This window comes from Myotis lucifugus, unplaced genomic scaffold (assembly GCF_000147115.1).
Source record: "Myotis lucifugus unplaced genomic scaffold, Myoluc2.0 scaffold_247, whole genome shotgun sequence".
Taxonomy (NCBI): Eukaryota; Metazoa; Chordata; class Mammalia; order Chiroptera; family Vespertilionidae; genus Myotis; species Myotis lucifugus.
Window position 1 is genome coordinate 1,171,934 of NW_005871295.1, and position 19,075 is coordinate 1,191,008.

At 39.7% G+C, this 19,075-nt stretch overlaps 1 protein-coding gene across 11 annotated transcripts in view; it reads right to left on the reverse strand.

The window, feature by feature from the left end:
- The window catches only part of PTPN4 (protein tyrosine phosphatase, non-receptor type 4), a 206,652-nt gene that overhangs the window by 65,918 nt on the left and 121,659 nt on the right, over nucleotides 1–19,075 (reverse strand). For all 11 annotated transcript variants that reach the window (XM_023762515.1, XM_014464397.2, XM_014464400.2 and 8 more), the window contains 3 exons: nucleotides 17,428–17,496; nucleotides 3,769–3,894; nucleotides 1,186–1,344 (listed from right to left, as the gene is read on the reverse strand). In XM_023762515.1, coding sequence (XP_023618283.1) covers nucleotides 1,186–1,344; nucleotides 3,769–3,894; nucleotides 17,428–17,496 — 354 coding nt within the window. The remainder of the gene's footprint in view (nucleotides 1–1,185; nucleotides 1,345–3,768; nucleotides 3,895–17,427; nucleotides 17,497–19,075) is intronic.

Sequence of the window (19,075 nt, forward strand, 5' to 3'; positions counted from 1 at the left end):
TCATTCAGAATTGAAGGTCAGATAAAGAGCTTCACAGATAAGGAAAAGCTAAAGGAGTTCATCACCACCAAACCAGAATTATATGAAATGCTGAAAGGTATCCTTTAAGAAGAGGAAGAAAAAGAAAATGGTAAAGATACAAACTATGAACAACAAATACACATCTATCAACAAGTAAATCTAAAAATCAAGTGAATAAATAATCTGATGAACAGAATAAACTGGTGATTATAATAGAATCAGGGGCATAGAAAGGGAGTGGACTGACTATTCTTGGGGGGGAAAGGGGTGTGGGGGATGCAGGAAGAGACGGAACAAAAATCGTGCACCTATGGATGAGGACAGTGGGGGGGGGGGGGGTGAGGGCGGAGGGTGGTGTGGGAAACGGGTGGAGGGGAGCTATGGGGGGAAGACGAGGAACAACTGTAACAATCCGAACAATAAAGATTTAATAATAAAAAAAAAAGACACAACCCAGAGCCTTAGTGGCTATCCTTGGAAAAGTGTGTGTGTCTGAAAGAGAGCACAGGAGGACATCACAGACCTGGCAATGTTGTTTTTTGCTTATGGGTGTAAGCTACACAAATACATTCATTCACATGGTGAAATTTCATCAAGCTGCTTGCTTATGACATTTGCACCTGTCTCTCTAGATAATACTTCAATAAAAAAAGTTTTTAAAAAGCATAAAAAAATATACTGACTTATGAAGTTGAATTTATCAGTGTATAATATGAAATAGGAATGAATTTTAGACATGTGTACATAGTTTCTATAATTTATTTTCAGTGTGACAGTCATCTTACTTAGTTCTCCTCTGCTACTTAATGTTTCCAAACTGTCTAGTTATCTTATGGGTCCCTTCCTGAAAAATATTTTTAAAAACTCTACCTTTCACTACCTTACTGACTACCACAGTGCTATAGTATCTGCAGAGATATTTAAGTGTATGCACTAAAAGTTCAAAACATATTGAGTCAATAAAATAATGGAGATTTCTCTTTGGTGAGGGGAGCACCAAGAACTCTCAGAGACAAGTAAGTACATTTGCAAATATATAAAATTTTAAAACATTGCAAAAATAAAATCTTGTATCAAATACCCTAATTTCCAAGAATATTTCCAGTGAAACAATTTGGGGCATTATTATTTACAAGAAGGAAATTGAACAGGAAAAGGTCTTACGGTGATGATTCCAGAATGATGCTGTTAGCTTGTGTTGAAGATGGAGATCTGTGATTCACAAATACTTCGCTTGGGGAAGTGTGAACCACACGGTCTACCAAATGACCAACTGAAGATGGTCGTAACCGGGGTCCCTCTTGTGTGAATGCAGAATTTCGACTACACAAAGAGGAAGAAAACTGAGTGAAAATGTGCTTAATTCAATTTTTAAAATGTTATTTACATGATTCCTTCAAAAAATGGGTGTGTACTTTAAAGACTAACCACATCAACTACTCAGAGTCTCTGACAAAAACAGTGTGACATAAACAGAAAGAACACAGAATAAGAAGTCAAAAACTGAGCTATAGATAATCATCTACCACAAGGATTTTACCTATTTAGTCATCTATTATCTCTACCAACTTCAATGTTTCTAGGTTTTAGTTACTACAACTTTGTGTCTTAATCAACACTTATAAAATAAAGGGATAGAATAAATGATTCAGAAATATCTTCTTGCCTGAATTATTTTTGTCATTGTATATTGCATTGTGCACCCACCACCCACAGTCTAATAATAGTCTTCCATCACCATATATTTGGCTCCCTTTTCCTCCCTTCCCTCTGGTAACCACCATACTGTTGTTTGTGTCAATGAGTTTCAGTTTTATATCCCACATTTGAATGAAATCATATGGTTCTTAGCTTTCTCTGATTGACTGATTTCACTTACTTAGCATGTTCTTTTTGAATTCTTATGAATGTTTTTATTTATGGGACTTGATTTACTTCCTACAAATAAATACTGAGTAACATATTTCTATCCTCATACATGACACAGTCACATGAATTACTGTCATTACTATTATTAATTATGCTAGTTAACATTTGAGTACTTATTGTGTGCATTTTGTGCTAGGCATTATTCTAAGCATTTTACTTACAGCATCTCATTTAACTTTCAAACAATACTATAAGACACTATTATTATAAATATAATTTTATAGATAAAGGAAATGGGACAAAGATTAATTAATTTTCTCAAAATTACAATGTACAGTGACTCTAGGACCCATGCTCTTAACCACTATACTGTACTGTCTCTTTAAAATTTAGAGAAAAGCCAATCTTTTCAGATCATACCTAAAATTGTTTCATTAATTAGAGCTACTGCTAATTAATTCAATCATCTAGTTTAAATTTCTTGTTCCTGATCACAAATGGATAAATGGCTGGATGGAAAAGAGCCCAGAAAAAGAAATTTCTGGATATTCTTCTAACAAGTTAATTAGCCTTTGAATACAAACAATCTCTTTTCAAGAAAGATGATTTAGCAACCTGCAATTAGCAAGACAGAAACATTTTAGTCTATTTTTTCTAGTAGTAAGAAAGACATCTAGGTATTAGGTATCATTCTGTGAACCAAACTTTTGATGTATACTTTACTGGCAATATGGTAGAAGTGTATTCTTTGGCTCATAAACATCTACCAGTGACACAATTTTAATGCAGTGTACACTTATTGGATATTAATGTGTATGAGATATTTTTAAAGAAAGACTCTTCAAATATTGTATTCCATACCAAAATTCAAATATTTTGACTATCAACCTATGGGTTAACAAGGTCTGTCAATGTACTGACTCACATCTGTATATTAGTATCTTAATTACATATATATATTACAACACATTTGTTGGCATTATAAAATGAAGATAACATCTTTGGCTAGTACAAGTTGATGTTATTATTATTATCTACACCAAAGTATACAGCCTTTGTGAGAAATCCCAGAGTATAACTCATAAACAGAAAGTGCTGAATAACACTGCTTCTTAGCATAGCTATGGCCAAGCTTGTGGGAACTGATGTTGGAAATCCCTCTTTCTAGACCAGTGATGGCGAACCTTTTGAGCTCGGCGTGTCAGCATTTTGAAAAACCCTAACTTAACTCTGGTGCCGTGTCACATATAGAAATTTTTTGATATTTGCAACCATAGTAAAACAAAGACTTATATTTTTGATATTTATTTTATATATTTAAATGCCATTTAACAAAGAAAAATCAACCAAAAAAATGAGTTCACGTGTCTCTTCTGACACATGTGTCATAAGTTCGCCATCACTGTTCTAGACCATAGAAAATGGCAGAGCAGTGGCTGGAGTAGGAGCTTAAGTAAGAGAATCATAATCACTTAGAATTTTCAGACAACATATGCTCCTTCAGAAATTCTATTGGAGATCCACATGGAAAAGGATTATGTCAACAACAACCATATTCTCATATTTTAATTCTAGCAGCAGATTTTGATTTATTGGTTAGGGACCCTTCCTTTAAAAGTTGACTGTGTAAGAAAGTGACATCCTTGCTGAATGCTCTACTACCTCATCTGATGGGAGGCTCTTATTCCATGCCACTTACACAATGCTAGAGGCTCAGAGAAAGGCTAAGAGGAAATAATGATCTGCAATAACAAAAATCATATCTAACCAAAGTTTAAATAAGAAAGATTTACATATTTTGATCTTCAAGTAATGGACATATACAGTCAATAATTTAGAAATGAGCAAAATGAACACCTGATGTGAGTCTGCACTTACTGATTAGGCGTCCCAGGCGGAGATCGTGATGGAAGGCTTTGTGTTTCCAACCTGTCATCAGATACTGAATTTCTGCTTACTACTTCCCAATCCATTAATTTTCGTGCCAAGGGTTTACTTGGGGATCTGCCGAAATAATTTAATATGTAAAAATTTTTAATTTTATGCACCAAACTATAAGCCAAAACTTAGAATTTGTATTAACATATCATATTCTAGATGAGTAAACATAGTTTATTTTTAAGAAATTACTGCAGTCGGAGGCTTATTTACCAAATACTTTCCTAAGAAAGTAAATCTGCTTTATATTAAGGAAGAAAAGATAAGCTAGAAAAAGTAGGAGGGAGAATAGGGAAAAGGAGAAAAAGAAAAGAAACCAGAAAAAAAGGAGAAAAGGAAAAAGCAAGGGAATAGATGGCTACCAAAAATTTTCTCAAATATCAATATTGTAGATATTGCCTCTTCCTATTCCAGAGTCTCTGAAACCCTTGGATGTATTAAATAATTCCTAGCATATTATCTCCTGAATGCCCTTAAATCTAAACCCTGATCCTCTGCCTCAGTGAGGACAGGGCAAAAATGAGAGCTATGTATCGTACATTTTATTTGAATTTTTTTCCTTCTAATATGTAGTAGGCCAGTGGATATTTTTCTTTTCTTTCTTTCAATTATAAAGGCAGTGTTTATTAAAGTCCCTTTTCCTTTCCCTTTTCCTTTCCTTTCCTTTCTAAATTCTTTATTGTTGAAAGTATTACACATGTCTCCTTCCCCCCTCATTGACCTCTCCCCGCCCATTTAGAAGGTAAACTATTCTGTCTCATGGTGGGAAATAAAAGAATATGTTTTGTTACCTATTTATATATTGTCAGCTATCATCTTTTCAGAAAAGATACTGATCTTTGCAGAGATTAAACATCCTCAGAATTTTAGGTAAGTTAACAACTAAAGTCTTTTTTGTATGCAAATTCAAATAGTAGCCAAAATTCATGGAAAATATATGACATCTATTTAAATTTTAGTTTTTTGATATGCAGAGCTAATATGGAGGCTAATATTATGAATTAAACTATGTGTATAAAAACACATAACAAATTATCTTATAAATGATAGTTTTATATTTGAGTAAGAAATTCACTGAAAAAGTAAATAAATAAATAAATTCACTGAAGAACACAGAGAAAGAATGGACTAAAAAAAAGCATGGTAACAATAACCAAGAGCACTCAATAAAATTTATTTACAAACCAGGAAGCACATTTGGACTTATATTTACTTTCTTAGTATTCTAATCTCTCCTCTGTTCGCCTGTTTATTTTCTACAATATTTTACTAGTCTTATTCTTTTAAAGTTACTATATTATTTGTCTTGTATTTTATTTCTACATATTTTAAATCCCAGAAGATATTATTGGGTTGGTATTCTTTTATATTTATTTACATATTCTCCCATTACATTAGTCTTTATTCCTTTCTGCATTTCCATGTTTCTCTCTTGAATTATTTTCTTTTGTAGAAAATGTTTTCTTCTGCCAAAAACATTTTCTTCTGCAAACTCTCCCCCCCCCAAAACAGCAAAAACCCCCCACAAAAAACAAAAAAACCATGATGGGTGGGGACCCAAAATCCCAATTCTGACCTTACAACTTGTATCTATGTTATTAGTACGCTATATAATCTTAAGGTCCTTCACTACTTCCTGAATTTTATAATATATCTAAGTTTTCAGTGCAATGTTTTAGTCTATTAATTTTACTAAACCATGAGTAACAAATTATTTATGAATCTAAACCACACAAATGCCTATCATTTCATATATTTATTGCCAAAGCCTTTTTAGTTTGGCCTAATGACATCTCCTTAATATAAGAACATTTAACATTTGCTAGGAGATGTAAATGTTATCAATTAAAAAATAAAAAAAGGATGTTGACTCAGATTTCATTTTTTCATAAGTGAATCTGAAGTTTTTAAAGCATGAACTTTAGCATCTATGGCTCTCTTATAAATGCTAATTCTTAATGTTAAACTATTCTTTCTCATATATTAAACTACTAAATGTAAGCTGTAAGAGAATTTATTAACTATAGTTAGGAGATCAACTACTTTCATTTTCTAAGAGAGGAAAAAAGTCATTTGAAGGTGGAAAAAGTCCAGTTATACTCACCTAGTATAAAGCATCAGAACACGACTGTTGTTAATAAACTAAACATGGTTATAAATGCTTTGCATTTAAAACTAAATTTCAAGTATTTTATTAACAGTTTTAACCTCAGAGACCCACCCACTCAGGCTTGCTGTCTATGTTTCCTGTTAAGTGTGGAAATTTCAGAGAAAAAAATACCACACTTCATCAGTGTGTTTGCAATGTGGTAAATTCATATTCTGACCATGGCACCTCTATTTTATGTTGCATGAGAACATTCTTTTGTTTTCTTAGATATTATATGACAATTGAAAAAGTGTAAAAGCAATTCAAAAAGTTGATATATAAGTAAAACACAGTTAACTTATTTATTATTGCTGAAGAAAAATCAACCTTACATGAAAAGTCTAAGGAGAAATCGGTTCTATTTATACTGCTAACTCTAGAATTCTCTAATACTTTAAAAGAATGGGTGAATTTAATAACTGCTAAAACCATTTGAGTATTTTTGGTAGATGTGCATCAGGTCACCACAACAAGATTCTGATATATTATAAGAACCACTCCAGAAAACCTTAATCTTTCAGAGTTAGCAGTACTATTAACACCTTGTCCCAGGTGATGACCTATTACTTCAAAGAGGATTCATACAATTCTGGAATGACAAAAGAAATAGGACGGCTATTTGGGGTTTATGGTATTGGAATTTTAGCTTTACTATTCATTGAATGATGTATATCTGTTTTATAAAATCACCTATTAAACAATTTCACATTTTAATAATGCATATACAAAATGAAGAACTAAGACTCAGGTGTAACTGCATATTTCTAGAAATCTGATATGATCAAAATATTAAAACATTAATACTTATAAGAAAGTCATTTGCATGTGATATTAACATTAATATATAAATACAGCTATGATTTGGTACTCATATTAGGACATCACACTACAGTAGAACTAGTTATCAAATCATGTTCAACATTTTTATAAATATCAAGTGAATAAAGTTTAAGTTTCTGATTAGAAACAGAAGAAAAAAATGTTAGTATTTTGTTATGACGCAGTTTTAACAGAAAATAATCAGAAAAGCATTTACTTTGATTTTAATAAGTTTGAAAGGAGTGTTGCAAATAAGTTAAGAGCTAGAATACATTTTTAATTAAAACAACCAAGTTGATAGGACGTAAACTCTTTCTCAAGAGCAATTTCAAGGAAACAAATTTCAAATTAACATTTTACTGTGCAGATCCTTAGTAATGTCTAACTGGAAACAGGGTATCTAGGACTGTAAAAGGGAGGATTCTGAATAATTTCAGTAGCTACGTCCACTAAGGTAGGCATCTCTATGTTCTCATGGTATTTTTTTCTCCTTTCCTAAATGACCAAACCACTGATATAACATCAACTAGTGGCCCGGTGCACAAAAATTTGTGCACTCGGGGGGCATCCCTCAGCCCATCCTGCCCCCTCTAACAGTCTGGGAGCCCTCACAGGATGTCCTACTGATGTCCCTGTGGGGAGTGGGCCTAAGCCACAGTCTGGCCTCCCTCTGTGGAAGGCAACTGACCGATCAGGTATATAGATACTTTCTGAAGGCAGCACAGATTCCTTCCTTATTTCTTTCCTCTGTGGTTGGAGAATAGGGGACTAAAAGGTGGAGACAGAACTGTGGCCGGGCCTGGGGCTCTTGTAGGCAGCTCTTGTAGGCTGGGGAAAGTCTACACATGGTTTTCTTTAATTGTCCTCCCTTCTTCCAGGCCCCTCACTCTGTTCTTTCCTTGTCATGGTGGACGCTTGGGCCTTGGACTGACAGGAGCCCAGCGATGGTGGAGTTCAGTCCTCTCACTTCTCAGCTGAACATATAAACGCCTCACATTCCAAGTGGAGCTGTTTTCAAGTGGCTAAAGTGCTGGGAATTCATGCCTCCTGGCCTTTCCCCTCTGGGGCTTCCACCATGGGTCAGTTGCAAACTTCACCGAGACACCAAAGCAACTCTGCCCTGGTACTTCTGCACCAGCCCCTGCACTCTTCCTTGAGGTCTCTGGGTCCACAGTCTGAACTCAGGGAGGTCACCCAGAGCCTGTTGCCCCTGACAGGTGGGGCAGGGGGGCTAGCTTGAAGAGCAGGAGGAAGATGGCAGAGTAAGAGTTGGTATGAACCAGCGCCTGCTTAGCCAGACTTCCTAAGCTCCCCACTGGGCCCAGGCCGGGCCCCTTCCCCACACCAGGAGGATCCCAGTTGAGGTCCCCTCCCTGCACCCAGCACTCTCCTCACTGTTCTACCACTGGGGGAAGGGAGCAGCTCACCTGCTCTGGACCCTGACAACCTGGCAGGCTGAGGCACAGGAAGTGCAGCCTAGGGTGCTGGTGGCTGCGAGCCTTCTCCCCCACCCTGAAGCGTGGGGCGGGGTTGCAGCAGCTCACAGCCATCCCTGGGCACCATGCATGGAGAAACCGCTCTCCACTGGGCCACCATCCACCGTCCTGAAGGCAGCCCACGTTGTGCCAGCCCCTCGTGCTGGTCAATCAGGGAGGGAAGCGGGATGCAAAATTCCGCCTCTCTCTCTCTCTCTCTCTCTCTCTCTCTCTCTCTCTCTCTCTCTGTCTCTCTCAGAGTGGGCCCCGTGTCTCCGGTGGGCGGGTGAGGGCTCCAGCGAGGCAATCTGCACCGCTTGCATTCGCCCCAGCCCCCGCCCGCCCCCTGATCGCGTTGGGACATGTCTCGTGCTGCATTCCCAAACCCCTGGGTGCCCCTGCCCAGCACTGCTCTCAGGCCTGGGGTGGGGGTGAGGGACGTGGAGCACCGTCCTGAAGGCAGCCCTTACTGGCTTGGAATCACAGTGGTCAATCAGGGAGGGATGCGGGATGCAGATCGCCTCGCCTGAGCCCTCGCCTGCCCGCCGGAGACATCCCAATGCGATCTGGGGGCGGGCGGGGGCTGGGGCAAGGCAAGCGGTGCCCATTGCCTCACCGGAGCCCTTGCCCGCCCACCGGAGTGGAGACACGTGCCAATGCGAGTGGGCTGGGGTGAAGGCAAGCGGTGCGGCCCCCGGATTGCATTGGGACATGTCTCCAGCGGGCAGGCGAGGGCTCCAGCGAGGTGATCTGCACCGCTTGCCTTTGCCCCAGCCCACGCGCATTGGCACGTGTCTCCCGTGGGCAGGTGAGGGCTCCAGCAAGGCAATGGGCACCGCTTGCCTTGCCCCAGGCCCTGCCCGCCCCCAGATCGCATTGGGATGTGTTTCCGGTGGGCAGGCGAGGGTTCAGGCGAGGCATCTGCACAGATTGCATTGCCCCAGCCCCCGCCCGCCCCCTGGCCCTGGATCGCATTGGGACATGTCTGCAGTGGGCAGGCAGGGCTCCAGTGAGGCAATCAGCACCGCTTGCCTTCGCCCCAGCCCCCGTGGGCCCCGTGTTGTGTCTTGTCTCTGGTAGGCGGGCTAAGCGATTGGCACCACTTGCCTTGGCCCCAGCCCCCACCTGCGGATGGCACACGGGAGTGGGCTCCTGTCTCTGGTAGGCGGGCGAAGCGATTGGCACCCGCTTGCCTTGGCCCCAGCCCCCACCCGACCCAGATCGCACACGTGGGTGGGCCCTGTGTCTCCGGTGGGCGGGGGAGGGCTCCGGTGCAGTGATCAGCACCGCTTGCCTTGGCCCCAGCCCCTGGCAGACCCCATGGCAAACGGGGGGGGGGCCTGGATGGTGGCTTATGCTGTCCTACCCTGCCTTCAATATGCAAATTAGCCGCCATCTTTGTTGGCGGTTAACCGCCAACTTGACTGGCAGTTAATTTGCATATCGCCCTGATTAGCCAATGGGAAGGGTAGCGGTTGTACGCTAATTACCATGTTTCTCTTTTATTAGATTAGATATTTATATTTAATAGAGAAACAATATTTTCCTCAAAAATCAACTTCAAAACTTTTTTGAACAAATGCTGAATTACATCATTCAAATTAAAGAGTCAACTTATCACAGCAAAATGGTATAGCCCTAACTAGCTAAATCCTTCCTATATCAAGGCATTTTCATTGATGGCATTCCTTCTGGGTGGATTATTAACAGACCAATCAGGATAGGATGAGGGTAAGCCAGGAAGGAAGAAAACAAGTGCAGTAAATTTTATTGCTCAAACACATATAATGATATATTTTTTTTGTTTTGTATATTCTTATTTCAAGGAACTTATACTATTATTTTAAATGTATTTTTATAAGCATTCAGGGCATAGTAATGGCAAAGCCTCAGATAGCCTAAGCAATGACTTGGACTCTGGAGGCATGGAAGTCCCAGGGAAAGGGAAGAATCCTAAAGTTATATCTACAGTTTAGGATAAAAGGGTTTAACTATTTAACAATTTACTGACATTATAAATGACTGTAGATTTTTCAACATTAATAAAATGCCCAAGGATTAAAAATGGCAGCAGAGTAAGTAGGTGCTGCACGGACATGCTCCAAGAAACAAACTGGTATTACAACTAAAATACAGAAAAATTTTCTGAATAATCAACAGAAAACTCGCAGGAGAGAACCCTGACACCTAAGGACCTAAAGTGGAGACTGCATAGAGACCAGCAGGAGGGGTGGAGGCAAAAGGGCTGGCTGGGTGCCCACAGACAGCAACTGAAGGCCCGGAGAGATCTCTCAGATGTGGGGGGTTGCCACTGAGAACTCTGGGATCTAATCCTGAAGCTGGGCACCCCAACATAGAGCACCAAAACTGAGGAGGGCACCCACAAACATCAGGCTGTGAAAAGCAGCAGGGTGCTGTCTGCCAGAGAGTAACAGCTGAAAACATGGATCATTCACAAACATAAACCACATGTTAGGATACAAAACAAGTCTCTACAAGTCCAAGAAGATCAAAATCATATCAAGCACCTTCTCAGATCACAGTGAAATGAAATTAGAAATCAACTACAGGAAAACACACAAAAACATTCAAACACATGAAGGCTAAATAGCATGTTATTAAACAATGAATGGGTTACCAACGAGATCAAGAAAGAAATAAAAAACTTCCTAGAAACCAATGAAAATGAACACACAACCCCAAATCTCTGGGACACAGCAAAAGCAGTCCTGAGAGGGAAGTTCATATATAGCATGACAGGTATACCTCAAAAAACAAAAACAAAAATCATCAATAAACTATTTAAACCTACATTAAAGAAATAGAATGAAAACAACAAGAAAAGCTCAGACCAAGTAGAAGGAAGGAAATAATAAAGATTAGAGCAGGAATAAATAACACAGAGACTAAAAAAACTATATAAAAAAATCAATGAAAGCAAGAGCTGGTGCTTTGAAAGGATAAACAAAATTGATAAACCGTTAGCCAGACTCATCAAGAAACAAAGAGAGAGGACCTAAATAAATAAGATCAGAAACGAAAGTGGAGGAGTAACCACTGACACCACAGAAATACAAAGGGCTGTAAGACAATATTATGAACAACTATATGCCAACAAGCTGGACAATGTGGATGAAACAGACAAATTCCTAGAAAAATACAATCTCCCAAAATGAATCAGAAAGAATAAAAAACCCTGAATAAACCAATAACAATTGATGAAATATAAGCAGTAATCAAAAAAATTCTACCAAACAAAAGCCCAGGTCCAGACGGTTTCACAGGGGAGTTTTACCAAACATTCAAAGAAGAACTAACATCTATACTTCTCAAACTATTTCAGAAAATCCAAGAGAAAGGAATACTTCCAAACTCTTTTTATGAGGCCAGCATTATCCTAATTCCAAAACCTGATAAAGACAGTATAAGGAAAGAGAATTACAGGCCAATATCCCTGATGAACATAGATGCTAAAATCCTCAACAAAATATTAGCAAGTCACATCCAACAATATATTAAAAAGATCATACACCAGATCAAGTGGGATTTATTCCAGGGATGCAAGACTGGTACAAAATTTGCAAATCAATAAACGTGATATATCACATAAACAAATTGAAAGACAAAAGTCACATGATCATATCAATAGATGCAAAAAAAAATATTCAACAAAATGCAACACCCATTCTTTTTTTTTTAATATATATTTTATTAATTTTTTACAGAGAGGAAGGGAGAGGGATAGAGAGTTAGAAACATCAATGAGAGAGAAACAATGGATCAGCTGCCTCCTGCACACCCCCTACTGGGGATGTGCCCGCAACCAAGGTACATGCCCTTGACCAGAATCGAACCTGGGACCCTTCAGTCCGCAGGCCAATGCTCTATCCACTGAGCCAAACCGGTCAGGGCAGCAACACCCATTCTTGATAAAAACGCTCAGCAAAGTGGTAATAGAGGGAGCATATCTCAACATGATAAAAGCCATATATGACATATACCCATTATCATACTCAATGGGCAAAAACTAAAACCATTTCTCCTAAGAACAGGAACAAGACAGGGATGCCCACTCTCACCACTCCTGTTAGACATAGTACTGGAAGTGCTAGCCATAGCGATCAGCCAAGAAGCAGAAATAAAAGGCATCCAAATTGGAAAAGAAGAAGTAAAACTGTCATTATTTGCAGATGACATGATATTGTACATAGAAAACCTCAAAAACTCCATAAAAAAACTACTAGAATTAATAAATGAATTTGGCATTGTAGCAGAATACAAACTCAACACCCAGAAATCTATGGCTTTTTTATACACCAATAATGAATTCACAGAAAGAAAAACTAAAAAAAAACCCAATTTACCATTGCAACAAAAAATATTAAGATACCTAGGAATAAACTTAACTAAGGAAGTAAAAGATCTTTACCCAGAAAACTACAGGACGTTGAAAAAAGGAGAGAGAGGAAGACATAAACAAATGGAAGAATATACCATGTTCATGAACTGGTAGAATCAACATCATTAAAATGTCCATATTACCCAAAGCAATCTATAAATTCAATGCAATCCCCATTAAAACGCCAACGGCATACTTCAAAGACATAGAACGAACTCTCCAAAAATTCATCTGGAATAAAAAAAGACCCCAAATAGCTGCAGCAATCTTGAGAAAAAAGAACAATGTTGGAGGGATCATAATACCAGATATCAAACTATACTACAAAGCCACTGTTCTCAAAACTGCCTGATATTGGCACAAGAACAGACCTATAGACCAGTGGAAAAGAACAGAGAACCCAGAAATCAACCCAAGCCATTATGCTCCAATTAATATTTGACATCTAAAGATGTCATTAAGTCCATCTGATCTAGTGAGTAGCTTAGGATTGCTGTTTCTTTCCTAATTTTTTGTCTAGAGGACTTATCCAGTGATGTTAATGGGGTATTAAAGTTTCCTACTATGATAGTATTGCTGTCAATCTCTCCTCTGATATCTTCCAGAAGTTTTTTTTATGTATTTGGGTGCTCTGGCATTGGGTCCATATATGTTTACCAGAGTTATATTCTCTTGTTGTACTGATCCCTTTAGAATTATGAAGTGTCCTTCCTTGTCTCTTGTTATGGTCTCCACTTTGAGGTCTATTTTGTTAGATATAAGTATTGCTACCCCAGCTTTTCTTTCATTTCCATTTGCCTGACAAATATTTTTCCATCCTTTCACTTTCAGTCTGTGTGAGGCCCTTGCTCTGAGGTGGGTCTTCTGTAGACAGCATATACATGGGTCATGTTTTCTTATCCATCAGTCACTTGATGTCTTTAGATTGGAGCATTTAGTCTATTTATGTTTAATGTTATTATTGACATGTACTTGCTTGTAGCCATTTCTGTACTTTATGCCTGTGTTCCTTCCTCCCTTTCTATTTCTTCTTTTTACAGCATTCCCTTTAGCATTTCTTGCATTGCTGGTTTGGTAGTGATAAACTCTGTTAGCAATTTTTTTGTCTGAGAAGCTCCTGATTTCCCCTTCAATTTTGATTGATAGTCTTGTTAGATAGAGTATTCTTGGATTCAGTCATTTGCTTTGCTTCATTTTGTATACTTCATTCCTTTTCCCTTCTAGCTTGGTATGTTTCTGTTGAGAAATCATTAGATAATCTGATGGGGGATCCTTTGTAGGTAACTCTCCATCTCTCTCTTGCAGCCTTTCAGATTCTTTGTCGTGAACATTTCCCATTGTAATTATGATGTTTCTTGGTGTGGGTCTTTTGGGATTCATCTTGCTTTGGACTCTGTACTTGAGTGACTTTTTTCTTTCCCATAACAGGGAAGTTTTCTGTCATTATTTCTTCAAATAGATTCTCTAATCCAGTGGTTCTCAACCTTCCTAATGCCACGACCCTTTAATACAGTTCCTCATGTTGTGGTGACCCCCAACCATAAAATTACTTTTGTTGCTACTTCATAACTGTAATTTTGCTACTGTTATGAATCGTAATGTAAATATCTGATATGCAGGATGTATTTAGGTGACCCCTGTGAAAGGGTCATTCGACTCCCAAAGGGGTCGAGACCCCCAGGTTGAGAACCGCTGCTCTAATCCTTACTGCTCTTCTTCTCCTTCTGGTACCCCTATTATACATACTAGTATGTTACCTTGTTTCGTGTTGTCCCAAAGCTCCCTTAGGCTCTCCTCCTGCTTTTTAATTTTTTTTCTCCAGTTGCTATTCAGATGGGCTTGTTTCTATATCTTATCTTCTAACTCAGTAATTCGGTCCTTTGCTTCTTCTAGTCTACTGTTGAAACCTTCCATAGCGTTTTTGATTGTAGCTATATCATTTTTGATTTCTTCCTGATTTTTTGCACAGGTTGTTGATTTTCTCATCCATATGGTTTATGAACTGTATGATCATTATTCTGAATTCTTTCTGTCATACTGCATGCCTCTGTTTCACTTATTTCCTTTCTTGGCGATTCCTTTTTTAATTTCCTCTGGGGATTGTTTTGTTGTCTCCCCATTCTAACTATCACTAGAAGGTCCAAAAGGCAAGTTGAGGGGGCCTGAGCCGTGTGCAGTGGGAGCGTCGCACCACCCGAGTGTCTCTGGAGAGCTCTGACACCAAGGCGTGTGGCTGCTGTGGGTCGGTGGGAGCCATGCACGCTGAGAATCAGAGTCATCAGTGCTCAGTGCTGCCTCTCGTGTGGAGAATCAGGGTCCCTGGTCTACTTGGAGAGCCGGGTTGCACAGCCACTCTGTGTCAGGGAGAGACCCACTCCTACACGTGGGAACCAGACTCCTGTATGAGGGCCCAGAGTTGAAATCAGGTAGCGGAGCCGCCCTGTGTTGGAGGGAGGCCCACTCCTGCGCCATGGGAAACAGAATCCCGTGTGTGCGCAAGTCCAGAGTCAAAGTTAATTTGCACAGCCGCCCTGTGTTGGCAGGAGGCCTGCTCTCACAGAGTGGGTCTGGCAGGTCCTATGCCACCGCAGCGGGCCGTCGGGGAGGGAGATGGGCTCTGTGACTCACAGAAATCTGCAGCTGGGATGTCCCGACTCTTGGTGTCCATGGGTCTGCATCTGTGATGGCAGGTCTTTGTCCTGAGTGGTTGTAAGGTCCTGGATTGCGTCTGAGACCAGATTGGGTGGTGGTGAGGCTGGAATCCAAGTCACAAATAGTTCTGTTCTTCAAGATGGCATGCTCTCTGTGCCCGCCCCGGAGTATCCGTGGTGGCAGCAGGGTTATGCAATCCAAGACTGCCCAGTCTGGCAGCCCCCTGGAAGACCCGCAGTATCTAACTATCCCTAACTCTCTGTCTCTCTCTCTTACACACACACACACACACACACGCACACGCACACACCACACTCCTCTATCGCTCCCTCACTCTCTCACACATTCTCCCTCCCTGCCTTCTTGCCAGTCACCATCTTTTTTCCAGTGCCAGTGAATATTTAATCATTTATTGGATGATCCTGTTAAGAGTGTTGCTCAGAAGAAAAAAAAAAAGAGCATTGCTCAGGCATATCAAACTAGACCCGTGCCAATTTAACACCTTTTTCCATTACAAATTTGTTCTCCCTTCTACATCTCATCTGTTGTGTATCATTTAAATCTGACTTTCTTTCCAGATACGCCTGTAGCTAAAACATCTCTATCCAATTGGTCATTTATTTCTACTATTTCTACTTAAAAGATGTGCCCCAAATTTGATCCTCCACTCATTGCCAATATTTTAGTTCAGGACTTCATTATTTTCACTTGGATTACTGCAATAACCTGGGAAACAGACTCCCATGTGTGCGCAAGTCCAGAGTCAAAGTTAACTGCATGCCTCTGTTTCACTTATTTCCTTTCTTGGTGATTGCTCTTTTTCTTTCCTCTGGGGATTGTTTTATTGTCTCCCCATTCTAACTATCACTAGAATGTCCAAATGCCAAATTGCGGGGGCGGGAGAGAGACCTGGTCTCTGGGTACTCAGTCTCTATTTCTCATCTGTTCTCTATCCTTGCTCATAAAAACATTTTCTGAAACATAAATTTAATCACCTCACTTCACTTGTTAAAAGTAAATTGGCTATTAACAGATCCTAAAAAAGTGCAGACAATTAAATGCCATCCAAATAAAAAGCAACTTATTTCTTAACATGATTAAAAAATATATGGAAATGACTGGATAATACATGTCATGTTGTTTCTCAAAACGTGTGTTTTTTTTCAATGTAAACCATTTAATTCTAAATCAAATCACTTTCCCAACAGTGAAAATTAGCAACTGTTCAAGGTATGCCACTGTACATGGTGTCCTTTTGTCTGTGGCTGGGACCTGATCCTGATCCACAAAGGCAGCAGGAGTAGGAGAAAACACACACAAATGAAAGGAAAACTGCCTTGGCAGGGGGCAAGGTGGTGAGCCTGCAGAGGGGTGGCGAGAAGTGGGCTCTATTTCAGGGCTGGGCCAGCAGCGCCAAATCGGCTTTCCTGCCCCAGCTCCTGGCAGAGGATGAGTGGGGACCTAGAAGATTAAAATCAAAGGGGAGGTAGCCAACCTGGCTTTGCTACTTGGTTCCTAGGATACCATTGTTGGTAGAGCTCATCTGGGCTCACTTCCTTTGATTCCAAGTGATTATACCTTTTTAAATCCACACCTGAGGATATATTTTTATTGACTTTAGAGAGAGAGAAATGGAGAGAGAGAGAGAGAGAGAGAGAGAGAGAGAGAGAAACATCGATTGGGTTGCCTCTCTTATGCATCCTGATCAGGGATCGAACTTGCAACCTGAGTATAGGCTCTGACTGGGAAGCAAACCCAAAACCTTTGGAGCTACGGGATGATGCTCCAACCGAGCCACCCAGCCAGGGCTCTAAAATGTTTTAAAAATGTGTATTGAACCATGCAAAACAATGTTATATTAATAATATAATACTTGATTCAGCATAGTCAGAGCTATAATGCTTGGCACGGGGTTAATTTAGCTCATGCAAAAAATATGAATGAATAAACTGGACAAACTATTTCACTATTCCAACATAATTTGTTGTTTAGTTAAAGGAAGGGTCAGGTGATAATTCTGTAATCATATTTGAAAAAAGAGTTTTTAGTAATTTTAATATATATATATATTTTTTAAAAAGAAGATACTGAAACAGGAGGCTTACCTTGCAAATACCCTGTCCTTATTTGCTTTTTCTTTGCCATACTGAACTGACTGGACTTCAGTTCTCCCACTGAAATACATAAATATGCACAATAAAATACTGAAGAGAATTATAAAATAACACACCACATGATTACATTACAATCTCTTAAGAGATAAGATATTTCTAGCAGGGAAAAGAAAGCAGAGGATAAGAAGGAAAGACTGGAATACATTCCAGTTCTACCTGAATGGATGCAAATTAAGTTCTCTCATTAATCAATAGAGATGTGTTCCATAGACACTTCCTTATTTGGGAGTAAATGTGAGAGAAATAATTTTGCATGAGAGGAATTCCTTCTCTGCTATGCCCTATAAAAGCACTCCCTCTAGACCAGTGGTTCTCAACCTGTGGGTCGCGACCCCTTTGGCGGTTGAACTACCCTTTCACAGGGGTCGCCTAAGACCATCCTGCATATCAGATATTTACATTACGATTCATAACAGTAGCAACATTACAGTTATGAAGTAGCAACGAAAATAATTTTATGGTTGGGCATAACACGAGGAACTGTATTTAAAGGGCCAGAAGGTTGAGAACCACTGCTCTAGACTGAGACAGGCTGCTGTGTCTCAGTTCATCTAAGCCCTGCCCTTATCCTAGAGCAGTGATGGCGAACCTATGACACGCGTGTCAGAGGTGACATGTGAACTCATTTTTTTGGTTGATTTTTCTTTGTTAAATGGCATTTAAATATATAAAATAAATATCAAAAATATAAGTCTTTGATTTACTATGGTCGCAAATATCAAAAAAATTCTATATGTGACATCGCACCAGAGTTAAGTTAGGGTTTTTCAAAATGCTGACATGCTGAGCTCAAAAGGTTCGCCATCACTGCCCTAGAGTGCTGTAGTTTAGCTGGTGTCTCTACTACTACTTAATGAAGGGCCTGAAACATGGACATCTTGAAGAATGGCTCTTTCCTTAGACAAGCTATTCCTCCTTATCTACTGATAATGGTTACAGATACAAAGACTGGTTACATTGTGGTCAACCAAAGAACTTGTATGCATATATGCATAACCCATGGACACAGACAATAGGGTGGTGAAGGCCTGGGGCAGCGGCAGGCTAAAACTGGGGGAGGAGGGAGACATATGTAATACATTCAACAATACAGATTAAAAAAAAAAAAAGACTGGTTACATCCCCATATTTTTTCATGTCCAGACACAAAAAATTTCCAGATTTTTGTATATAGAAAGAAACTAAGAACAGAAATATGATTTGGAGTTGAGCACTATAGAGGGTTTGTCTTGAAGCTGAATTGTCTAGCAAGCACACTGTTTATGCACGGGAACTGACCCTCCATTGTGGTACTCCATAAAAGCCTAATATGCAAAGTGTCCAGTCATCCACTTGGCCATTAAACAATCAAAGCATAATATGCTAATGATATGCTAAGACCAGTCAATTGCTCGCTATGATGTGTACTGACCACCAGGGGGCAGACACTCCAACCAGTAGGTTAGCTTGCTGCTGGGTTTTGGCTGATCAGGGCTAAGTGAAATGGGCCAGACACACCCTGGAGCCCTCCCATGTCCCTCCCCAGCCCCGATCGTGCACCGGTGGGGTCCCTTGGCCTGGCCTTCACTCTCTCACAATC